At 41.9% G+C, this 23,630-nt stretch overlaps 1 protein-coding gene across 2 annotated transcripts in view; it reads left to right on the top strand.

The window, feature by feature from the left end:
- Nucleotides 1-23,630, top strand: part of lrriq1 (leucine-rich repeats and IQ motif containing 1) — a 148,080-nt gene that overhangs the window by 55,014 nt on the left and 69,436 nt on the right. For both annotated transcript variants that reach the window (XM_055650756.1, XM_055650755.1), the window contains exons 14-17: nucleotides 553-646; nucleotides 10,843-11,022; nucleotides 20,173-20,658; nucleotides 23,252-23,480. In XM_055650756.1, the coding sequence (XP_055506731.1) occupies nucleotides 553-646; nucleotides 10,843-11,022; nucleotides 20,173-20,658; nucleotides 23,252-23,480 (989 nt within the window). The remainder of the gene's footprint in view (nucleotides 1-552; nucleotides 647-10,842; nucleotides 11,023-20,172; nucleotides 20,659-23,251; nucleotides 23,481-23,630) is intronic.

The following is a 23,630-nucleotide window of genomic DNA, read 5'->3' as shown; positions in this document are numbered from 1 at the left end:
GAAATAGAATGGCAAACTCTGAAAATAACATACAAATAATAAATAGAGGGGATGTGCCACTGGTCTTTCAGTATCCGCTAAAGTAGGAACATTCAAAGAAAGTGACTGTAAATGACTGTTAGTTTGTCCTTTCTATTTACAAAAGTCAAATCCACCTGGCATTTATTAGAGTTTCTGGAACTACCATACACCCACTGCCTCTTCTGCATCTCATAATATGGTTTGTTTTATCACAGTTGCTTTAAATCTTGCGACTCATGTTGTCTTGTTTATGTTAGACCTCAAGATTTTAAGATTGTGGATGTGGGAGCGAAATTTCAACTCACTCTTTTTTCTCCTCAATTGCATGAACAAAAAAATGCTTTAATGTACTTTATATATCATTTATAGTGTCATAAAGTAACAGTGGTTACCCTTGTAAAATGTAGAATATGCAATACTTTATTTTACAAACATGCCCTTCAAACTACTTGATTTTTGTAAACGCATAAATTCCTCAACTTACTCATTTTATCTGTTTTAATCAGTTTGAATACTTTTCCTTTGTTGCAGACCTCAATAGCTTACTTTTATGTCTTAATGGATGTCATAACCTCCTGGAGTTGATATTGGATGAGAACCCATTTCAGCAAGAGTCAGATTGGAGGTAAGCCAAATCCATTTTTCAACTACTACTTTCTAACTTGAAATATTGCATGTTATTGAATTGAATTCAGTATATTACTCCATAAAAATATAAATGACATATTACATGTTCTAGCAGATGTAGACCTTGTATTAATTCCAATGCACAACAGTAATATGTGTTTCTTTAAAGCTGATATATGCAAACTTATTTATATCCTCTTTTGATTTCCAGGTATAAATTCAAATGTAAAACTAATTCCAAAGTTTATTCATTTAATTTGTAGAATTTAGGCAAAAGGCACCCTAGCTTTTCCAACAATTGCAATGGAACCCCTTCAGTTAACCAACTGAGGAAATAAAAGCAGCCAAGATGTGACTAATTCTTTCGTTTGGTTCTTCAGTTTTGGACCCATGTCCATTCCCATACTTTAGCACGGGGGGGGGGGGAAATGCAGCAGAATGTGCTCTTAGTCAAATTGAGGCTGCTGTGTAGAGGCTTTGACTCCAATGCAGAAACACATGTCCATTGCACACCTGACACTGGAGCATGGTCATGTTTGCTAACCTGGATCACAACCTGAAGTGAGCTGATCTATTCCTGGTAAAATAGATCTTAGAAACAAACAGAACAACAGTATTTATTACTGCTAGTTTAGCATCATGAAATCACCAAAGCTCTGAGTAAAATAAGCTGGTTCCAGAAATGTTGTAATGATAATGAATGTTGTTCATGTATGTGTACTTTAATAGACTGGCTTTTAAATAGTACATTGTATTGAGCGTTTATTATATTGTGCATCTCCATTGTGCATCTCCATTCATAAAACAGAAATATTAGGGCATTTGGCTAAATCATACACAATCTGAACCCCTCATCGGAACCCCCTCATCAATTTATGAGGGGATTATGCCAGGAATTGTGACCATGACACCAGCTATAAAACTGTACAGTAGTCGTGTTAAAGTAAACAACTTGTGCTTTGAAAGTTTTTGTATGAAAGACATTTGAAAATGCATGTGATAACAACAAGTTCACTGTTTAGTCAATTTCATTTTTGGAAGCATTATGCTGGCTAAAAATGAATGTTTCATAGAAGGGAACCACTATTATTCAGAGCCTTTTGAAAGATGATTACTTGCTGGAAAATCCTCACCAAAACTCATTAAAACCCCTCAACAGTCAAACCAGCAGATCATTTCTGGCACAGAGCAACCAGACTGAACATTCCCTTCAAATATCTTAATCGTAAATATTTTACTGCTTCTTGCTGCAAAAAGCAGGACCTCGCCACTTCCTAATGAAGGTTCTCTGTACATGAACCAGCTATCTCTGACATAATGTGGGGGGAGGGATGGGGGGGGGGGGGGGGGGGAGGGATGTGGGGGGGGGGGATGGGGGGGGGGGGGGGGGGAGGGTAGAGGGGGGAGTGGGGGGGGGGGGGGTGTGGGGGAGGGGGGGGGGGGGGGGGTGGGGGGGTGGGGGAGGGGGGGTGTGTAGGCTCACTGGTTCCTACAGCACACCCTCGTTTTCCCTGGCGTGTGTGTGTGTGTTGCGCGGACGGCCATTCCAACTCGCGGTTTTTCAGGCGAGTGCCCCCGACCTTGAAGGTCGCAGACAGTCCGCTGAAAAGTTGCGTAAATGAGACAGGCCCTTGACATTCATGGTGACTGAAAGGCGAGAAGACCAATCTGCTGATCTCACGATTTTTTAAACCTTCATAACTTTTATAATCTTCCACTGATCGGAACAAAACGTGGTGCGCCAGGAGCAGAGGAGAACGGTGAGTAAGGTGGAGAAGAAATCCTAGCGATATAGGGTACTGTTTTTGCACAAATTTAAAAACAATACAGACTGGAAGTTTTAGTAATAATATAGATATAAATATTAGAAATCTCATGGCTTTAATGGTAGCTTTTAATATTATTAAAATATAGCCTAGATTTTGAATTCACTTACATTTATTGCACAGAAACATCTGTGTTGTCGGTTCCAGGACCAAATTGGGTCACCGATATAATGCAGTATTGAGCAAACAGACTTTTAAAACTAGAGACACAAGCGAGTGTAGATTCTGGAATCTTGAGCAAAGGACAAAGTGCTGGAGGGACAGTAGGTCAGGTAGCATCCTCTGGAAGGAAATGAACTGTGATATTTCAGTTCCAGGACACTTTATCAGACTGATGGCGTGGAAGGGAGTAAGCTGATTAAGAAAGTTAGGGGTGGCCAAAAACTGGCAGATGATATGTGGGTATTGGTGAGGAGAAGTAATTGGCAGATGGGTGGAGATAGTAATAAAGGTTACAATGAAATGGAGACAAAAAGATGCCAGATGAGGAAGGAAGAGGAGCAGTGAAACATAATGCTGAAAGAACTGGGTGGGAGGGGACAAGGGAGGAGAAAGATGCAGGATGAAAGTGAAATGGGGCACAGAGTAGGGAGGATGGGAGATGAGTGGAAGGAGGGGAAATGAATAGGTTTATTCTCCAATAAGTTGGAGAAAGATGTGTCTACTAGGGGATGTGAAGTGGGGTCAGCGAATTTATTTAAATTTGGAGAATTCAATATTCATGCCATTGGATTGTCATCTACCCAAGCAGAATAGGTGGTGCTCTTCTTCTAGTTTGCGTGTGGCCTCACTCTGGCAATGCAACAGGCCGAAGAGAGAAAGGAAAGGGAAGTTAAAATAGTTTGGCGAAACATTTGAAGCTCTTTGGTGTGGTTTACACAAGAATTAGACATTAATGGGGAATCTGTGGATCGTGGTGAGAAGACATCAAGTTCAGAGCAGCTGTGGACAATTTGCTGCACAGCAATCACAGGAGCACTACAAGAGGATCTTGGCTCTTAAAGGCACATTTGCCAAGACAAGCAGACTGCAATGTATGTTTAACGCTGTGGGGTAGGGGAAACTGCATTAGGTCACTAGATTCACTGAAAGAGGCTTAGAAATCTTGGATAGTAAAGGATATGGCAAGAGCTCGTTCTTTTGGGGATTAGGTACAGGAGAACCTGCTTGGGGCGGGCTGACGTTTTACCTCCTCCAAACCCTGGAACTGTGTCATAGGAAACTCACAACCTCAGAATTCATGCCATTAAAGTTATTAATCATATCCATTTATACTTAAGCATGCATGCATATGCACATTGACACAAACTGTGAAGCAATCAAATATCATCACTCCACTCACACACATAGGCACACATGCCCTATCCTCTCCAAACCTGGGACTCTGGCGCAGTAAGCACTGTAAGGCAGCAACTCTATCGCTGCGCCATCGTGCCACCCATTCTTAAATAGAGTAATTATGAAATCAGCTAGTTATGTTCAAGTAACATAATTCATTAGGACTATTGTATCCCTTTTAATTTGATAAACAACAGTTAAGCTCATTACCTCTATACTGTTCCATCATCATAAAGATATTTTGAGCGAAGATTATCTTTCTTTGCATATTAATGTGATGCCCACCTGTTTTCTCTCCCCAAAACGTGGTGTGAGCTAAACAAGAAAGAAAGCCGGAGAGATAGTCAGGGTTGGGGAAAGGTGGTTTGAGGCACAGTCTGTATATATTTATTGCCCCAGAAAACTCAAATTAGTACCATGATTGGAGTGTTTACATGATGAGGCTAATGCAATGTCAGACCAAATTTAAAAATGGGAAAGATGCCATGGTATGAATATTTTTGTGTGATATGTCATAATTTTGTCTAGTATTGTTTACAACAAGGCAGTTTAACATGGACAGAGATGAGTCGTATTGAAGTGGCAGCTACTGGTTAGTGTACACCCTACCTTGTTATACCCTTAGCACAATCTCCATATTATTCTAGTAAAGATTCCGTATGACCTCTATGCAACATTGATTCTACTTTTATGATGCTAATCCTCCATTTATGTTTATTTATTTATTATTTTATTATTTATTTCAAACAGAATAAAAGAACAAAAAGCAAATGTGAAACAGCATACAAAAAACAAAACAAAAACACTTATAAAGTGTCACAAACAATATCTATAAATAAATGAAATCATATGTGTCCGAAAAGGAGCAGGAAGAAGCCAAAGCTTATTAATTCCCACCCCTTATTCAACTGCTTGTAATTATCTTATACAAATTTAGCAGCTATATGTACACCATATGTACACCAGCCACTATATGTACACCAAATTATTTACATTTGAACACTAATCAAATATTTACAAAGCCATACAAAAAAGAAAAAAAGAAAAATAAAAGAAAAAACTTGCATATACTATACAGTATCTTAGTCATATTTACAACCCATCACTCTATAATCACCCTTCCCAATACAATCAGCATCACAATCACCTATCCTCATCCCAATATCCTGGGGGAGGGGGGAGTGGGGGGGAAGGAGTGGGGGAGGGGGGAGGGGGGGAGGGAGGTGGAGGGGGGAGGGGGGAGAGGGGGGAGGGTGGGAGAGAGAGGGGTGGGGGGGAGGGGAGGGGGGAGGGGAGAGGGCGAGTGGAGGGGAGGGGGGAGGGGGGAGAGAGAGGAGGGGGAGTAGGAAATGGGGGGGGGGGGGGTGGAGGAGAGGGCAGAGGGAGGGCAGAGGGAGTAGAAGGGGAGTAGTGGGGGAGAGGGGGGCAAAGGGACAGGGAGGGATCGAGAGGGGGGGGGGGTAGTGGAGAGGGGGGGCTCCGGGGGGGGGAGGGGGGGAGAGGGAGAGCAGAGAGAGGGGGGGGAGGGGTGAGAGGGGGGAGGGGGATAGCGGAGAGGGGGGAGAGGAGAGAGGTGGAGGGAAGCTGGGCAGGTGAGTGGGCTGCGCAAAGTGGAGAGAATGGCAGGCAGTGGCGAGTGGAGTGCCGCAAGGCTCAGTGCTGGGGTCGCAACTATTAACAATATATATTAATGATTTAGATGATGGAATTAAAAGTAACACTAGCAAATTTGCAGATGACACAAAGCTGGGTGGCAGTGTGAACTGCGAAGAGGATGCTCGGAGGTTAAAGGGTGACTTTGACAGGTTGTGTGAGTGGGCAGGCATGGCAGATGCAGTATAATGTAGATAAATGTGACGTTATCCACTCTGGTGGCAAGAACAAGGAGGCAGATTATTATCTCCATGGTGTCAGATTAAGAAAAAGGGAAGAGCAACGAGACCTGGGTGTTCTTGTACACCCGCCACTGAAAATAAACAGCAGGTAGTGAAGAAAACTAATGACATGTTGGCTTTCATAAAGAGAGGATTTGAGTATGGGTGTAAAGAGGTCCTTCTGCAGTAGTTCAGGGTGAGACCACAACTGGAGTATAAGAGCAGATCTTATAGAAACATATAAAATTATAAAAGGACTGGACAAGCTAGATGCAGGAAATATTTTCCCAATGTTTGGTGAGTCCCGAACCAGGGGCCACAGTCTAAGAATAAAGGGGAGACCATTTAAGCTGAGATGAAAAAAAACGTTTTCACCCAGAGAGTTGTGAATTTGTGGAATTTTCAGCCACAGAAGGCAGTAGAGGCCAATTCACTGGATGAATTTATAAGAGAGTTAGATAGAGCTCTAGGGGCTAGCAAAATCAAGGGATATGGGGAGAAGGCAGGCGCGGGTTACTGATTGTGGATGATCAGCCATGATCACAAAATTAATAGTGGTGCTGGCGCGAAGGGCCAAATGGCCTCCTCCTGAACCTATTTTCTATGTTTCTATGTATTTCAGTGATGACTGCCTTGGGAAAACCAAATGCTCGATTATATTGTTCAACATAGCAATTCAGATATAGTGTGATCATAATGTACATAATGTATTGAAGAAGGCTTTTGGAATGCAGATCTTCTTCATTGAGGTAATTCAGTAGAGAAGTTTGGGCGTTATGTTACAGTTGTACCAGGGGAGAACTCCAAGCTGAGGGGTAATCTTATAGAGGTGTATGAAATAATGAAGAGAATAAATAGTTAGATGCACATTCTTTTATCCCAGGGGAGGGGAATCAAGAACTAAAGGGCATTGATTTAAGATATAAGGGGAAAGATTTAATAGGAACCAGAGCAGCAACTTTTTTTACATTGAGGGTGGTGACCAAATGGAAAGAGCTGTCAGGTGAAGTAGTTGAGGCAGGAACTATAAAGAGATTTAAGACAGGTACATGGGTAGGAAAGATTTGGAGGGATTTTGGCCAGTGACAGGCAACCGGTCAAGCTTAGATGGGGCATCTTGTGCAGCATGAATGAGTTGGGCTGTTTCCATGCTATGATTCTAAATTACTTGTAAAATACTCTTACCTTTTTTCCAAAGAGGTTGACTGGAATTCGGCAGAGCCATCAAAAAATTGTCCAGTGCTCGAAAGTCTAGGAGGAATGAGAACCATATAAAAATTGAATGATATCTATGAGGGGGATGATGAAAGGGAGGCCAGTTTTTATGAGAACCAATATATAGTTTAGCTTGCCATGGGAATTTAAACCATGGCTCGAGGGAACTGATCTGCAGTTTTCAGTTTTAAATTGAAAATACTGAATTATACTGATGATCCCATGAAGTTTGAGATCAGGACAGGGAATGGGTGACAGCAGCTACTGCTGTCATTAACATAAATGAACACGGGCAATCTAGAGCTGGAGGAAGTCTGGCCGACATAAAACTTATTGGTACCTTGACAGGAGCTGGAGGAAGCAGAAGCAATTGAAAAAAATTTATGGAGAGTTAGAATGGAGTTGACAGTACCATTAAACTTCAAAGCACACTAGGGCTGGAGCAAACAGGGCTGATGACAGATTTTTTAAAAACAGAATTCCGATGCAAACACAGCATTATTCCAAGTATAAATGGTGTGGTTTTATTTAGAATCTTTTCAATTCGCTCATAATTCCGAAAAATATGAAGTGAAAGTTATAAACGACCAACGCCAGTAAATTTAGAGGTTGTTTATGGTTGGTAACAAAGGTGTTAGATTTCCATCTTGTGGCAGAATGCCTGTATCTACATTATTATAGGAATTTTTTAAATGGAGCATCCCACTGTTCTGGCCCCTATCTTACACTGATTGATGAGCTTTCTGCATTCGCTATTTTTACTAGGCTTGCTGCTTCTACTCAGTGTGCTGTCTGCGTGCCCTTGAAGAATCCTCTTCCCTGGTGCTGGTCTCCTGGTGCACTCATGTGCTGCAAAACTGATTCATAGATGACGGGTGATGCCCAAGACCATTCCAAATGAGAATGAGTTATTCCGAAGATAAACACAAAAATCTGGAGTGACTCAGCGGGACAGGCAGCATCTCTGGAGAGAAGGAATGGGTGACATTTTGGGTCGAGACCCTTCTTCAGACTCGACCTGACACATCACCCATTCCTTCTCACTGTAGATGCTGCCTATCCTGCTGAGTTTCTCCATCCTTTTGTGTCTATCTTTGGTTTAGTCTAGCATCTGCAGTTCCTTCTTTACACAGAATGAGTTATTCGCCCAGAGTTGGTTTAAGAGCGGATTAAGGTGCCATTGGGTTTACCAACTGTCATAATTGCCGTTCACAAATATCTATTACTACTTGAAAATACATTTTATTATTAAGTAAAATAATAAAACAAGAAGAATTAAACAGTCAAAAGCAATTAACGGCATTTAATACAATCCCTCATGGTAGGCCGATCCACAAGATTAAGATGGATGAGCTCCTCGGTGACTTTGAATTCCATTTAGTCGCAGAATTTTAATGATTGCTTGAATTCTGAACAAGATTACTCATAGAAGACAGTGTTGCAGTGGAAGGGTATTATTAGGTGACCATTCAACACATTTTTTCAAGGGTACAAATGTCAAAGCCCATAGGGTGTAACTTTAAAGTGAGAGGCAACATTTAAAGATGAGCAGAGCAAGTTATTTTTATACAGAGAGTACTGGGTGTCTGGAACGTACTGTCAGGGATTGTGGTGGAGGCAGATGCAATCATGGCATTTAAGAGGCTTTTAGATGGGCACGTGGATACAGGGAATGGAGGGATATAGATCATGTGCAGGCAGAAGAGATTAGTTTAACTTGACAACATGTTCGGCATTGGACGTTGTAGGCTGAGGAATTTTTCTTGTGTTGTATTGGTATTTAAATCAACTTAATTTTTTTTAAACCTTGTAGTTGTGTTTCTTCCCACATGCATTTACTCTCATTAAAGCCGGTAGCCCACTAATTTGTGCCAGGTTGATTGTGCAGATATTCCTGCATAGATGCAGTGGAATGTATGAAATTTTGTGGTGTCTCACTGGGTTGTATGAGCCGTTCAATGGCAGAGTAAAGTTGTCCCAGCATCAGCGATCAACTGATTTGAGATTTGCGACTTATCTATTTTGTAGAAGTCCTGAAATATTGAACAGTGAAGTAAGTAAAAGCTGACAATTCTGATCAGAATTGTTGGCTGTGAACTGAAAAATGTCCACACATAATTTCAGTTAAACGTGGATGAAAAACTGAGACAAAAAATGGTTTAAATAGTTGGTAAGTGAAGATTTTGTAAAGTTGTAATTTACACCTAACTTTTAAAACCTTTATATGGAACAGATATCTAATTTACACATTTTTTTAGTATCTGTGCTAATATCGTTAAGCTGGAACGAGTGCAGAGAAGAATTATGGGGATGATGCCAGGACTCGAGAGCCTGCGTTATAGGGAGAGGTTGGACAAACTGGGACTTTATTACTTGTAGCGCAAGAGGTTAAGATCTTATAGCATTGGGTAAATTCAAGAGGGTAATTGTACATACAAGAAGGGGTAAAAGTTGGGTATGGAAATCAAGATTCAGAGGACATATGTTTAAGTTGAGAGGGGAAAAAATTAATAGGAAAGCGAGGGGTAACCTTTTCACTTAGAGGATGGTAGGTATATGAATCGAGCTGTCTGAGGAGATAGTTGAGGCTGGTACTATAACAGCATTGAAAAGGCAATTGGATAGTTACATGGTAAGGAAAGGTTTTGAAGGATATGTGTTAAATGTGGGCAAAGGGGACGAGCCACGATAGGGCATTCTTCGTTGGAATAGAGGAGATGGGGCCGGTTTCCATGCTGTATGTGTCTATAACTCTATGACTAATACTAACCAGTTTGGTAACATCTATTGACATCTACTTAGAGTCATAGAATCTTTGGCCCAACATTCCCACACCAGCCAACATGTCCCAGCTGCACTAGTCCCACCTGCCTGCATTTGGCCCATATCTCTCTGAACATATCTTATCCATGTACCGGTCTAAATGCTTCTTAAACGTTGTGATAGTCCCTGCCTCAACTATCTCCTGTAGCAGCTCGTTCCATATACCCACCAACCTTTGTGTGAAAAACCTACCCCTCAGATTCCTATTAAATCTCTTTCCCTTCACCTTAAACCTTACTTGTATCAAATAAATTATTTTTCGACAGTAATGAAGTATGTCAAAATCATCCTATGTTATAAAAAAGGTTAAAAAATTTATATATTTAAATAAGGGTATCGTGATATTTTTTCCAAGAAGTGTAAGGAGAAAAATAGGACATTGGACTTAAAGCAAAGGAAAATGTAAAATGTAACTTTTATAAATGGTCAATTTCTCTAAAATTCAGCAAAGTGTGTTTTATTCACATTATCAATCAAATACAGCATTTTAAACGTATTGAGAAACTTGAGCCCTTTTTTCATATTGAACATGTTGACAGGTCATTTACAAGGATATTTAAGTTCACTATAATATTCCTGTTGCTTTATTTTTCTTTCAGATAATTCTTCCTGAACTTTTAATATAAAACAGAAAACTGACATGTTATGGCACAAAAAAGAACATGCTGCAATTTTTTCCCCAGCAACACATAATTCAGTGCTCACAGAGGAATGTGACAAATTATATTTTTTCTCTCACTTTAAATCTCACATGAGCTGAAATGTTTGAGTTTCTAGTTTAAAAAAATCATTATTTTTCTACTCTGAAGTGGGCAACATTACTGAAAGTTTACAATTTACTTGACCATATTTTTAGACATTGAACTATAAAACTATTTCACCTCGATTTATATTTTAATCAATAATTATCCTAAAGTATTATGATGCACATTTTTGCATAATATAATCCTACCATAGGATAATGTTCAATCTGATATTCAATGTTGAGCATTTACATGAGGTTATATACAGAGAAGTGCTGAATTTGGGTTGAAGACAAGCATTCACTATTAGAATTACGCAACATTAAAATACACCATCAATCTTTTAATGTTATTTTTCTATATTGTTTCTTTCAGATGTTCAATCCTAAAAGTACTGCCAAACTTGGAGGTGGTGGATGGTGACAGGATTAGTTCCACTGATGAAGCCTATGCAAGGAGGTTTAACAACCCTTCAGTAGGGAGTTTCCTGGCTCTATGTCAAACCCAGCTTCAGGACTTTGAGTTATTACACAGGAGACATAAAGCTGAAATGGAGTAAGTCTCTCTTTTCACATTTTGTCTGCTTTGACTGCAACATGAGGCCCTGCCTCTTGCAACCACATAGTTTTTTGACACATATGTTGGTTTGATTAAAGAATTGCACAAAACAGGAAACAGGACAACTTAGTTTAAGTATTTTCCAGTTTTAATATATCAACACTAGACTTGAGATTTCCACTGAGGTTGGTTCCGGTATGGGTTTAAATGAAATTCAATATGCAGTAAAACTGTCTCATTGGTGTACTAGTATTTCTGCACCATCTTTCAATTACCTTATATCATTGTGCCCAAACAAATTAATAAAAATGATTGGCATATTTATAATAACTTGCAATTTATGTTATAACTATTAAAGAATCAACATTTCCCAAAGCACCTTGTTGAATCATACTCCGGCAAAATGGACATGAAGCAAAAGTGAATATATTAGAAGGGTTTAGTAAAATCTTAGTCAAGAATGTAGGTTTTAAAATGGGAGAATGGAAGGCAGATATTCATGAAAAAAATTCTAGCTAAAAGAGAATTTAGAATAAAAGAGAAAAGTGAACCATGTCGCAGAAAAACCTAAAGGAATGAAAACAAACTTTCCATGATCATAGTCATGAAGGATGTCAATTTACTTCCGTGGTGGGTAAGGATGTGCAATTTCTGAAAATTGAATATAGCAAAATGGTACACTGCCCTAATTTGACAAAAGAATGCAACTGACAATTTTGTCAAAATTGAGTTATTGCTTGTTTTAGGGTATTTGAGATATGCTCTACACAATGGTGAACAAAATAAGTCTTCTCCGAGTACAATTTGAAAATATTTATACCAGAGAAGTAAGAAATTCCATCACAGAGAGCTGAAAGAAAAACACGTTTTCCTCATTTACAAGAAAACTCATTTTTGTCAGTTGCTTCCCTTTGTCAAAGTAGGACAGTACAGTTCCCTTGAATATGAGCGAATATGACAAGACAGAGAAGTTAAGTATTGCTGTTTATGAGGATCATATTTTGTGAATTTATTGAAGAGGAGTTAACATAGAAACATAGAAAATAGTTGCAGGAGTAGGCCATTTGGCCCTTTGAGCCAGCATCACCATTCATTGTGCTCATGGCTGGTCATCCACAATTAATAACCCATGCCTGCCTTCTCCCCATATTCCTTGATTCTGCTAACCCCTAGAGATCTAACTCTCTTTTAAATTCATCCAATGAATTGGCCTCCACTGCCTTCTGTGGCAGAGAATTCCACAAATCCACAACTCCCTGGGTGAAAATGTGTTTTTCTCATCTCGGTTTTAAATGGCCTCCGCTTAATCTTAGACTGTGGCCCCTGGTTCTGGACTCCCCCAACATTGGGAACATTTTTCCTGCATCTAGCTTGTCCAGTCCTTTTTATAATTTTATACTTTTCTATAAGATATCCTCTCATCCTTCTAAATTCCAGCGAATGCAAGCCCAGTCTTTCCAATCATTCCTCATTGACAGTCCCGCCATCCCGGGGATTAACCTCGTGAACCTACGCTGTATTGCCTCAATAGCAAGGATTCCCTTTCTCAAATTAGGAGACCAAAACTGCTCATAATACTCCAGATGTGGTCTCACCAGGGCCCTGTACAACTACAGGACCTCATTACTGCTTATACTCAAATCCTCTCTGTAGATGGTTTATGCATGCAACCTATAATATAGCTACCTCAATACCACTAACCATGCCCAGTCATCTCAGTATAACTGATATTTTCCCCTTGCTCCTCCCTTGGTTCCAGTACGCCTGAAGACTAGATGCAGTCAGTACTGGGACGTGTTTGACATGTGCCTTTATTAAAGACTCAGTAAAGTTACAGTGTGTCAGGCTTAACTCCTTTACATGGTGTCAGTAAGTTAAACGCGCGCCTCCTGTTTATCGGGTTTTATTTGCTCCTAGTTTTACTAGTGTTTAATTCCCTATTTACCATGGCATTCTCGTGCCGCAAGCCCTCTTCCCTTGTCTTTGACGCTGACATTGCGGAGCGATGGGCTACTTTCGTGATGTACTACAACCACTTCATCAATATCGTGCGCCAAAACTACCCTGATGCGGTCAAAGCCTTACTCCTGCTGAACCTTGCCGGTCCCGATGCTATGAAGCATGCTCAGGCTTTCACTTACAATCCAGCGGTCCTGGATGACAACGACCAGGTCGTCGAGCCGGCGGAATCTGCCAACGACCCGGTATGTCTCTTACGCACGTTTGCGGAGATTTGTGACTTGCCCTCCAACCGTATATTGGAGCAGGCTAGATTCTTTACAAGGAAACAGCAGCCTGATGAACCTGTTGAATGTTTTATCGCTGACCTGCGCTACCTTGCTCAGCGGTGCCGATTTCGAGAACATGCGTGATCAGCTCACCAGAGATATTTTGGTCACCGGCATGCTAGATCAGAAGCTACGAGCGGAGCTGCTGCGAAGACCGGATCTCACCCTGACTGAGGCTATACATGCACGTCGAATAGCTGAGGTGGTTGACCCGCTACATGCACCAGAGGGGATCTGACAATCGGGCTATCAATCTGACTGGTGTTGCTATGCCCCGTCGCAAGCAAGACAACATTCGCCCTGCACCGCGGCTGACTTATGCCGCTCGGGTCCCGCTTGTCAAGAAGTGCCCCAACTGCAATTATGTCCACTCTATGCAGCCGCAGTGCCCAGCATTTGGTAAAGCTTGTAATTTCTGTAAGATGATGAACCATTTCTCAGCTGCCTGTCGCTCCCGTGGGAACGTTCCTCCAGCTCCCAGAAAAATTTTAAATAACCTTCAATAAGTTGATAACGAATTTGGTTCCCAGTCTTCTGTCGACACTGCCCTCGACTGAGCCCAGTATTTCCATGGGAGATGCCAGTGTTTATTCTCTCCTTCATAACCAATCTCGCCTCCCCGATCCTTCTGTGCTTGTCACTGTCAACAACAAATCCTTCACTGCTAAGCTGGACACGGGGGCGAAGGTGAATGTTATGTCAACATTCCTGTTCAGGAAGATAAGGAATAATGAGCTGTTAACTGCTGATCGCTCCATATTGCGTGCTTATGGGGGAGATGAGCTAAAACCTGTGGGGAGAGCCACCTTCCACTGTGCTGAAGAAATCTTTGCGTGACCTGTCGTTTTTCATTCTTGACTGTGACTGTGTGACTCTGTTGAGAAATCAGGCGTGTCAGGATCTCGGGCTGGTGTCCTTTGACCGTACTGTCCACGAAGTGCGGGTGATGCTGAATCCACTCTCTGTACCCTGACCTATTCGATGATGAACTGGGTAAGCTGCCCCTTGTATACAAGATCGCAACTGACCCGTCGGTTGTACCAGTGGTCCGTGCTCCACACAGGGTGTCATTTGCCATGAAGGGCAAGGCCGAAGCCATGCTGAAGAACATGGTTGACATGGGAGTGCTTGAAGCTGTCAGCGAACCCACCGAGTGGGTCTCCACCATGGTCGCCACCATGAAGAAGGGTAAGAGCGAGATATGGGTGTGCATCAACCCCAAATACTTAAATCTGGCAATAAGACGTCCTCATAACCCCATGAGGACTGTAGAAGATGTTGCTGCCCAGGTCGGTCACGCCACGGTGTTCTCTGTCCTTGATGCCAGGAGCTCATTCTGGCAAGTACCTCTAGACAAACACTCCTCCGACTTAACCACTTTTGGCACCCCCTTCGGAAGATTCAAATTTTTGCGGATGCCATTCGGCATCAACTCTGCTAGCGAAGTGTTTCAACGCTCCATGGAGCAACTGTTTGCCGGCCTGCCGTGTGCCATTATCGTGGATGACATTTATGGGAAAGATGCTGCTGAGCACGACCACAACCTCCGACGGGTTATAGACCACGCTCGCCAGATCAACTTAAAACTTAACCCGTCAAAGTTCAAGTTCCGTGTAGCTGAAATACCCTATGTTGGCCACATCTTCACAGCCCACGGGCTGAAACCTGATCCGCAGAAGACCAACGCTATCTCCGAGCTGCCTGCCCCGACCGACGTGACCAGCCTGCAGCGTTTCCTGGGCATGGTCAACTATTTGGGAAAGTTCATCCCCGACCTCAGCGAGTTGAGCGCACCCCTGAGGAAACTGACGAAAAAAGACATTGCCTGGTCCTGGTTTCCCCAACACCAGCAAGCTTTATACCTTCTCAAAACAAAGCTGATTAGCATACCGACTCAAGTTTTTTGATCTGCAACGTCCAATTGTAGTTACGTGTGATGCTTCCCGCTTCGGACTCGGTGCTGCCTGCCTGCAACTCCATGATGACGGCTCGCTGCAGCCCATTTCTTATGCCTCGCGTACCATGACAGACACTGAGCAGCGCTATGCACAAATCGAGAAGGAGCTTCTTGCGGTTGTATTCGCCTGCTCCAAGTTCAAGGACTTCCTTTTCGGTACTAGGTTCACCGTCGAGACGGATCATCAACCCTTGGTGACCATCCTCAATAAGCCTATCCATATTGCTCCAGCTAGACTCCAGCGCATGATGTTACAGCTCCAGCGGTTCGAATTTCTGATTGTGTACAAGAGGGGCACCGAGATGCATGTGGCCGACGCGCTGTCCTCCTCTGACAGGCACCCCTACGAGCAGGAGGATCTGCAGGTACTTAATGTCAACTTTGTTCCCTCTAAGCAGGTGCAGTGCCTGGTTGAGCACGCCGCCAACGACCCCGGCCTGCAACAGCTCGCAGCTGTCATCCAGTGGGGGTGGCCCAGCAGACGCACTTCACTGCCTGCGGGCGCCCACCCTTTCTTTCTAGTCCGCGACGAGCTTCTGCTCCGGGACGGCATCATCATTAAGGGTCACAAGGTGGTCGTCCCTGCCTCCCTATACGACTTGTACTACAACGCTGCCCACATGGGGCATCCCGGAGCCGATGCCACCGTCTCACATGCCCAAGAACAATACTATTGGCCCGGCATGGCCAAGTACATTAAAGCCCGAGTAGCCTCCTGTCCTGATTGCAACACTCTTGCCCCACATCAGCAGCGCCAGCCACTTCTGCAGCAGCCTGCACCTGCCATGCCCTGGACCTCGCTGGCTGCTGACATATTTGAATGGCGAGGCAAGCATTACCTGGTGTTGGTTGATTCACACTCCAACTGGTTCGAAGTGGACCTTCTCCCTGCTATCACCTCTGAAATGGTTATCAGTAAGCTGCACAGACACTTTGCTACCTTTGGGTCCCCGGTCCACTTGCAGACCGACAACGCTAGTCAGTTCGCCAGTGCAGAATTCCAGGCTTTCGCTGTGAAGTGGAACTTCACTTACTATACCAGCAACCCCGAATACCCGCAGAGCAACGGCCTGGCTGAGCGAGCTGTCCGCAGTGCCAAGAATTTGCTCAAGCAGTCTCGTCTCTCAAATGGTGACTTCTACCTGGGTCTACTAAACCTTCGCAACATCTCACGGGACCCTACCATGCGATCCCCTGCCCAGCGTCTGATGTCCCGCATGCTTTGCCCACCGATGCCGATCGCCCAACAATCCCTGGTGTCCAAGGTCCTCCAGCCTGCCGCCGTTCAGCAAAGAATTGCTCACAAGCATGAGATACAGCGCCGCTCTCACGACAAGTTCTGCCGCCCACTCTCAACACCACTGCCTGGCCAGGTCGTCCGCATGCGGGCAGCCACCGGAACCTCCCGACTCGCAACCGTTGTTGGTATGGACACTTCCCCGAGATCTTACCTGGTGGTCTTTGGTGGAACTGTCTACCGCCGGATCCGCCAGCACCTGTTGGCCGTTAACGAGCCTCTGCCTCCTCCTGCAGATCCCTATGCTCCTCCGTTGCGTTTCAAGCCTGTCATTACTAATTACCCCACAGCTCCCTGCATGCCCCGGTCAGTTCGCTTGCCGCGTTCTCCTCCCTCTGCGCTTCCTGGTTTCGGGCAGATGATCTCCTCCCCTGCTCGTTCTCCCTCTCCTCCTTCTCCCCCTATAATGTAGCTACCTCAATACCACTAACCACGCCCAGTCATCTCAGTATAACTGTGATATTTTCCCCTTGCTCCTCCCTTGGTTCCAGTACGCCTGAAGACTAGATGCAGTCACTACTGGGACGTGTTTGACGTGCCTTTATTAAAGACTCAGTAAAGTTACAGTGTGTCACACTTAACTCCTTTACACTCTCGTTATGAAGGCCAACATGCCATTAGCTTTCTTCACTGCCTGCTGTACCTGCATGTTTACTTACAGTGACTGGTGTACAAGGACACCCAGGTCTCGTTGCACTTCTCTTTTTCTTAATCTGACACCATTGAGATAATAATCTGCCTCCTTGTTCTTGCAGCCAAAGTGGATAACCTCACATTTATCTACATTATACCGCATCTGCCATGCATCTGCCCACTCACACAACCTGTCCAAGTCACCCTGTAACCTAGCATCCACTTCGTCATTCACACTGCCATCCAGCTTTGTGTCATCTGCAAATTTACTAATGTTACTTTTAATTCCATCATTTAAATCATTAATATATATTGTAAATAGTTGCGGCCCCAGCACCGAGCTTGGCGGCACTCCACTCGCCACTGCCTGCCATTCTGACAGGGACCCGTTTATTCCTACTCTTTGTTTCCTTTCTTTCAACCAATTCTCTATCTATGTCAATACCCTACCCCAATACCATGTGCTCTAATTTTGCCCACTAATATCCTTTGTGGGACCTTATCAAAGGCTTTCTGAAAGTCCAGGTAAACTACATCCACTGGCTCTCTTTCATCCAATTTACTTGTCACATGCTCAAAAAGTTCCAGAAGATTAGCCAAGCAGGATTTCCCCTTCATAAATCCATGCTGACTTGGACAAATCCTTTTACTGCTATCCAAATATGCCGTTATTACTTCATAATAATTGACTCCAACATCTTCCCCACCACTGATGTCAGGCTAACTGGACTATAATTCCGTTTTCTTGAAAAGTGGGATAACATTAGCTACTCTCCAATCCACAGGAACTGATCCTGAATCTATAGAACATTGGAAAATGATCACCAATGCGTCTACAATTTCTAGAGCACCTCCTTGAGTGCCCTGGGATGCAAATCAACAGGCCCTGGAGATTTATCAGCCTTCAGTCCCATCAGTCTACCCAATACTATTTCTCGCCTTATGCAAATTTCTTTCAGTTACTCTGTCTCCCTAGATCCTCTGTCCTCTTGTACATCTGGGAGATTGCTTGTGTCTTCCTTAGTGAAGACAGAACCAAAGTAGCTGTTCAAGTCTTCTGCCATTTACCTGTTCCCCATAATAATTTCATCTGTTTCTGCTTTCAAGGAACCCACATATGTCTTTACTAATCTCGTTCTCTTAACATACCTAAAGAAGCTTTTACTATAATTCTTTATATTCTTGGCCAGCTTACCCTCGTACTTCACCTTTTCACCCCATATTGCCCTTTTTGTTACCTTCTGTTGTCCTTTGAAAACTTTCTAATCCTCTGGCTTCCAGCTACTCTTTGCTATGTTATACACCTTTTATTTTTATTTTATTCCATACCCAACTTCCCTTGTCAGCCACGGTTGCCTCTTAATCCCCTTAGAATCTTTCTTCCTCTTTGGTATGAAATGATCCTGCATCTTCTAGGTTATGCCCTGAAATTCCTGCCATTGCCGTTCCACTGTCATTCCTGCTAGGATCCCTTTCCAGTCGACCTTGACCAGCTCCTCTCTCATGCCTTCATAGTCCCCTTTGTTCAACTGCAACACTGACACTTCTGATTTAACCTTCTTCCTCTCAATTTGCAGATTAAAACCTATCATATTATGGTCACTACCTCCTAGCAGTTCCTTTACCTTGAGTTGCACTACTAAATCTGGTTCATTGGACAACACTAAATCCAGAATCACCTTCTCACTAGTAGGCTCCAGTACAAGCTGCTCTAAGAATCCATCTCGGAGGCATTGTACAAACTCCCTTTCTTGGGGTGCAGAACCAACCTGATTTTCCCAGTCTACCTGCATATTGAAATCTCCCATAACCACAGTGCCATTACCTTTGGTACGTGCCAATTTTAACTCCTGCTGCAACTTGCACCCTATATCCAGGCTACTCTTTGGGGGCATGTTGATATCTCCCATTAATGTCTTTTTACCTTTACAATTCCTCAATTCTATCCACAGCGACTCTACATCGGCAGTCCCTATGTCACCACTCAGAAGGGACTGAATTCCATCCCTCACCAACAGAGCTACCCCACTTCCTCTGCCCACCAGCCTGTCCTTTCTATAGGATGTATAACCCTGAATATTCAGTTCCCAATCCAGATCCTCCTGCTGCCACTTCTGTAATCCCTACAGTCATATCTACCAATCTCTAACTGAGCCTCAAGCTCATCCGCTTTACTTCTTATACTTCGAGCATTCATATATAATACTTTTAATCCACTACTCACCTCACCTTTCACATCAATTCCTATTTCACTTGACCATACTCTCCTATCCCTTCCTGAGCTTTCTGTCCAGTTAATTCTGGTGTCTTTCTTAACTTTTCTACTCTCTTTCCCTTTAACTCCATCCTTGTATTTCCAATTTGTCTCCCCCAACAGTTGTTGGCAACTGAATTGAAAGAGGAATGATACAAGAGGAGGAGGGGGGGGGGGTGATCACATGTTTAACAGAATTATTTATGAATGTCTCAACAGCTCAAAGCAAAAATGAACTGCATTTGTGAAAAATCTAACATGAGACAAGAAAATGCGGGAAATAATCAAAGGTTCCGGCAGCATTTGGTGCCTGACCTGTTGAATATGTTCAGAATTTCTGTTTGTATTAAACCTTTTGAAAGAATCAGCTGCATGTGCAGAAACCCATCATCCCTTCCAAGCTATGCGAAATGTCATCCTCAGAAACATAAAATGTTGAAAACTGTGTGGTAAATTTTGCACTTGAAACTCCTTGTCTGAAATATCACACGGTGGGAGCTTGTTTTGAAAATTTGCAGTGTGGTCAGTCCATCCGATTTGCAGCCCCGATTTATCAAGAATAACTTTACGTGACTGAATTGTTGATGTTGCATCCCATCACAAACAGAAAATTGTAAAATGTGCTCCTATTGTACAATCCTGCCACAACCCTATTTTTCTGCAATACATTGCACCAGTTAGATTATTTTAATGTTTTTAATTTTCATTTTAATAACAGGTCAAATTCTTTGGAGATTGCCGATACACATTCTCGTCACTGTGAAGAACTGATGCAGCTGGCTGAAGAATGTAGATATGCTCATGAATATGGAGAGTTATTTACTACGAAAGGAAAGAAGCACCCTACTAGTCTTGATGAAGAAGAATTCCATGTTGTAAAGCAACACAAAAAGCTGACCATCAATAGTGCAGAAGTAACTGGCCAGAACTCTGATCACATAGTTGATTCTGACCAGGTTCAGGCTCCTGTTATTGATGGAAACAGAAAGCAAAGTGATTACCCACACACATCTTACCAAGATGCCAAGGATTGTGACCCCAGACCTCTTGCGAACCTGGAAGGAACTGCTATTCCTCTGCAGGATTTCAGAATAAAGAAAGCTCGAATAAATTCTGAATCCATTACAATGACATCTGAATTACAGAATAAAGAAAGTTTAAAGGGGAGACGTCCACAACAACATTCAGAGGCGAACATGAAAAAGTAATAATGCAAATAGATGTATTTTAATTTTAGATAATAGTTCAGGAATCGTGAATGTTGTAGAAGCCAAATAGGAGCTTGAGGTCACTTACTCTAAAACAGACATCAAAACTGACAATTACAATCTACTGTATACTATTACATTTATGCTCCTGTAGTTATAACTCTGTGTGCCTCGCATAGCATGTGGAGCAAGTGCATATTGGAGGTGATTGAGTAATGTAAGGAGCAGGTTTGACTGTGCTATTCATATTCTCAGCCACATGAAAATAGATATTTTGATTGCTTCTGCTCTCTTAAACTCTGACTTTTAATATTTATATTTGTCCCTTACTGCTTCTGGCTTCGTATCTTTGATTCCTTCTGCATAGTTTTTCAGTTTAAGTTGGAGGCATGGGGGAGGATAGCTAACTTAGCCAGAACTGCAATTTATGTGGCTGCAATAATGAAGCAGGATGTAACGGCAGTCAAAGAATGGTTCTGTGTAAAAGGAAACACACAATAAATTTAGTCAGAAGTTTTGTAGACGGATTAGTTCAGTCATGATCTTATTGAATGTGGAACCGGCACAGGGGGCAGTTACTAAATTTTTACAAAAGATTTTAAGAACCTTTGTTATTTTAAGATACTTCCATTGTTAGCATACATTATTGAATCTATTATTTTATTCACTAATTTTCAAAATATACATTTATAATTGAGAAAATGTGCTTATTAACTCACAACAGCTAATAATGCATTGGTGTATACATTTAGATGATACAAATTCCAAATAATCACAATTAACTTATATTTATGTTAATGCTATGCCATGTATCTTCGAATATCAAACAATATTGCCATTTTACTCCTTGAAGGTTAACAGTAATCTGATGTAAATTTCAGGAATTTTAGCAGAAGTTCAGTTACATACCTTCTGCACCATCCTTTAACGTAACAAAATATTTCCAATGCACTTTACAAAAGAGTAATATGGCAAAAGTAGTATGATTAAAACATTAGTCATAAAATATCTTAAAAGAACATTAGAATGGAGGAGACAGAGATAGATACATTTAGGAAAGGATTATGTCTTAGAAACCAGGTGAGTAAAAGGCAAAAAACAAACAAGGCCAAATTTGGAGTGAAACATTGTTTAAGATTTGTAATTGATGAGGTCAGTGTGAAAGAATTTGAATATGAAGGTAAAAGTCTTTGGAAGATCGAATGGCAAAACCAGACTATTGATGATAGCAATGACTGGTAGAAAAAACTTGTTTCAGGTTTTTGATTGATCTGGTGGTCTTAACAATACTTAAGAATCCATGCATGTTATGGTTATCAGCTAGTTGTCAGACTCTTTGTGATCCACCCACATTTTGTTCTTAAGTCATGAGATGTTTGTTGGACCTTACCTTTCTGATGCTTGTAGAACTTTCTTTTTTTTTTCCCCTGGGATAGAGATCCCAATTCAAGATCTATTTTTGTGTTTGTGATTAGTAAACTGCTGGATTCCTTGAGTATTCCCATTAAACCTACTATTTTTATGGTGAAGAAACTAAAGGGCTCTTCACAGAAACAATTTATGGTATACTTCAGAGCAGTCCAATAATTTTGGTTGTTCTGTGGCTCTTATGATTGGGATTCATCGGCCATTGTCTGTAAAACCCTCTAAGAGCTGCTTTTTTTTTTCTCTTCTGTTGCTATCATTGCTTTGAGGATATACTGAAAAGTTAAATCCTATGACTGGGTGGAGAATAAATTGTGACACATATTTACTGCCCCATCTCCCTCGTGGGGAAAATCAATAATGGGAAATGTGGATCAGACTCCACGCCTTGGGGGCCACATGCTGGGGGAAACTGAAATGATTTACCAAGAATGAAAGATATGAGACCAATCACACAAACATTGGAATAACCGAGGCTGGACAGACAAAAACATTTGGATAAAAGTTTTATCAGCTGCCTCCCAAGGGTAAAGTCAGTGTTATAGAGATGAATGTAGGTGATGGAAAGAATGTAGAATAATAAGGTCAGGCTGGGAACAGTAAGGAAGGCAATGGTTTCAACAGCCAGCTCCAGGTTTTAAGTGCTTTGGAGATGGAACCAGACGTAGAGGCTGATATCATGATCTTGTTTTATTCTATGTTTAATACGGTTGTGGTTCATGCAGTACATGACATGAGGCAAAAAAAATGACAACTCTAGGGGGGGTCAGCTAGATGAGAACAAGTAGGTACAGTTGTTTGTTGTAAACCTCTGCTGTTAATTGCCTTCAAGTCAAATCATTGATATGTTGGTGGAAAACAAAGTGGTCACAAATAGTAATTTGGTGTCTCTGATGCTAATAATGCAGATGATACGAAAAGCTATTTATAAAACAAGTTGTTGGAAGAAAACATTTGCTTGTTAGTTGCTAATTGAAATAGTATTAGTAAAACAAAAATACTATTGTTGGCTAATAAGAGATTATTTCTAATTGGTCCATATTTTCTCAAAGCACATTTGGAATTATTTTTATGTTAGCAGCTAAAAACGCATGTGATATTTTAGTTGTAGTTATTTATTTGTAATTTTCTGTGATTAACAATATGTTTCCTTTGTATTGACAGCTATGCGGCTACTGTCTTGCAATCCCACTGGCGAGGTTACATCATTCGTAGAGATATTCTTGAATACATGGTATTTCATAATGCAGCTTCAGTGATTCAGAATGCATGGAGAGATTACTGCAACAGAAAGAAAGTTGCCTTCGGGTACTCTGCTGGCAATCCACCAAAGAAATGGAAGTTATTTGATGACGGTGAAGAGGGTAGAAAAAGAGCAGTTGTTGTCATCCAGGTTAGTGAAAATCATCATTCCATTGCTTGCTTTAACAAATGTGCTTTCATTTGGGTTTAATAATTTAGAGAAAACATTTCATATATGCTTAATAAAGCTTGTGTGATAAACACTTAGTAGTATTGTGACTTTGGGCCTCCAGCACTTGGT

This window comes from Leucoraja erinacea, chromosome 19, assembly GCF_028641065.1.
Source record: "Leucoraja erinacea ecotype New England chromosome 19, Leri_hhj_1, whole genome shotgun sequence".
Lineage (NCBI taxonomy): Eukaryota > Metazoa > Chordata > Chondrichthyes > Rajiformes > Rajidae > Leucoraja > Leucoraja erinaceus.
The sequence above is the reverse complement of the archived record's forward strand: the minus strand, read 5'-3'. Positions and strand labels throughout refer to the sequence as shown.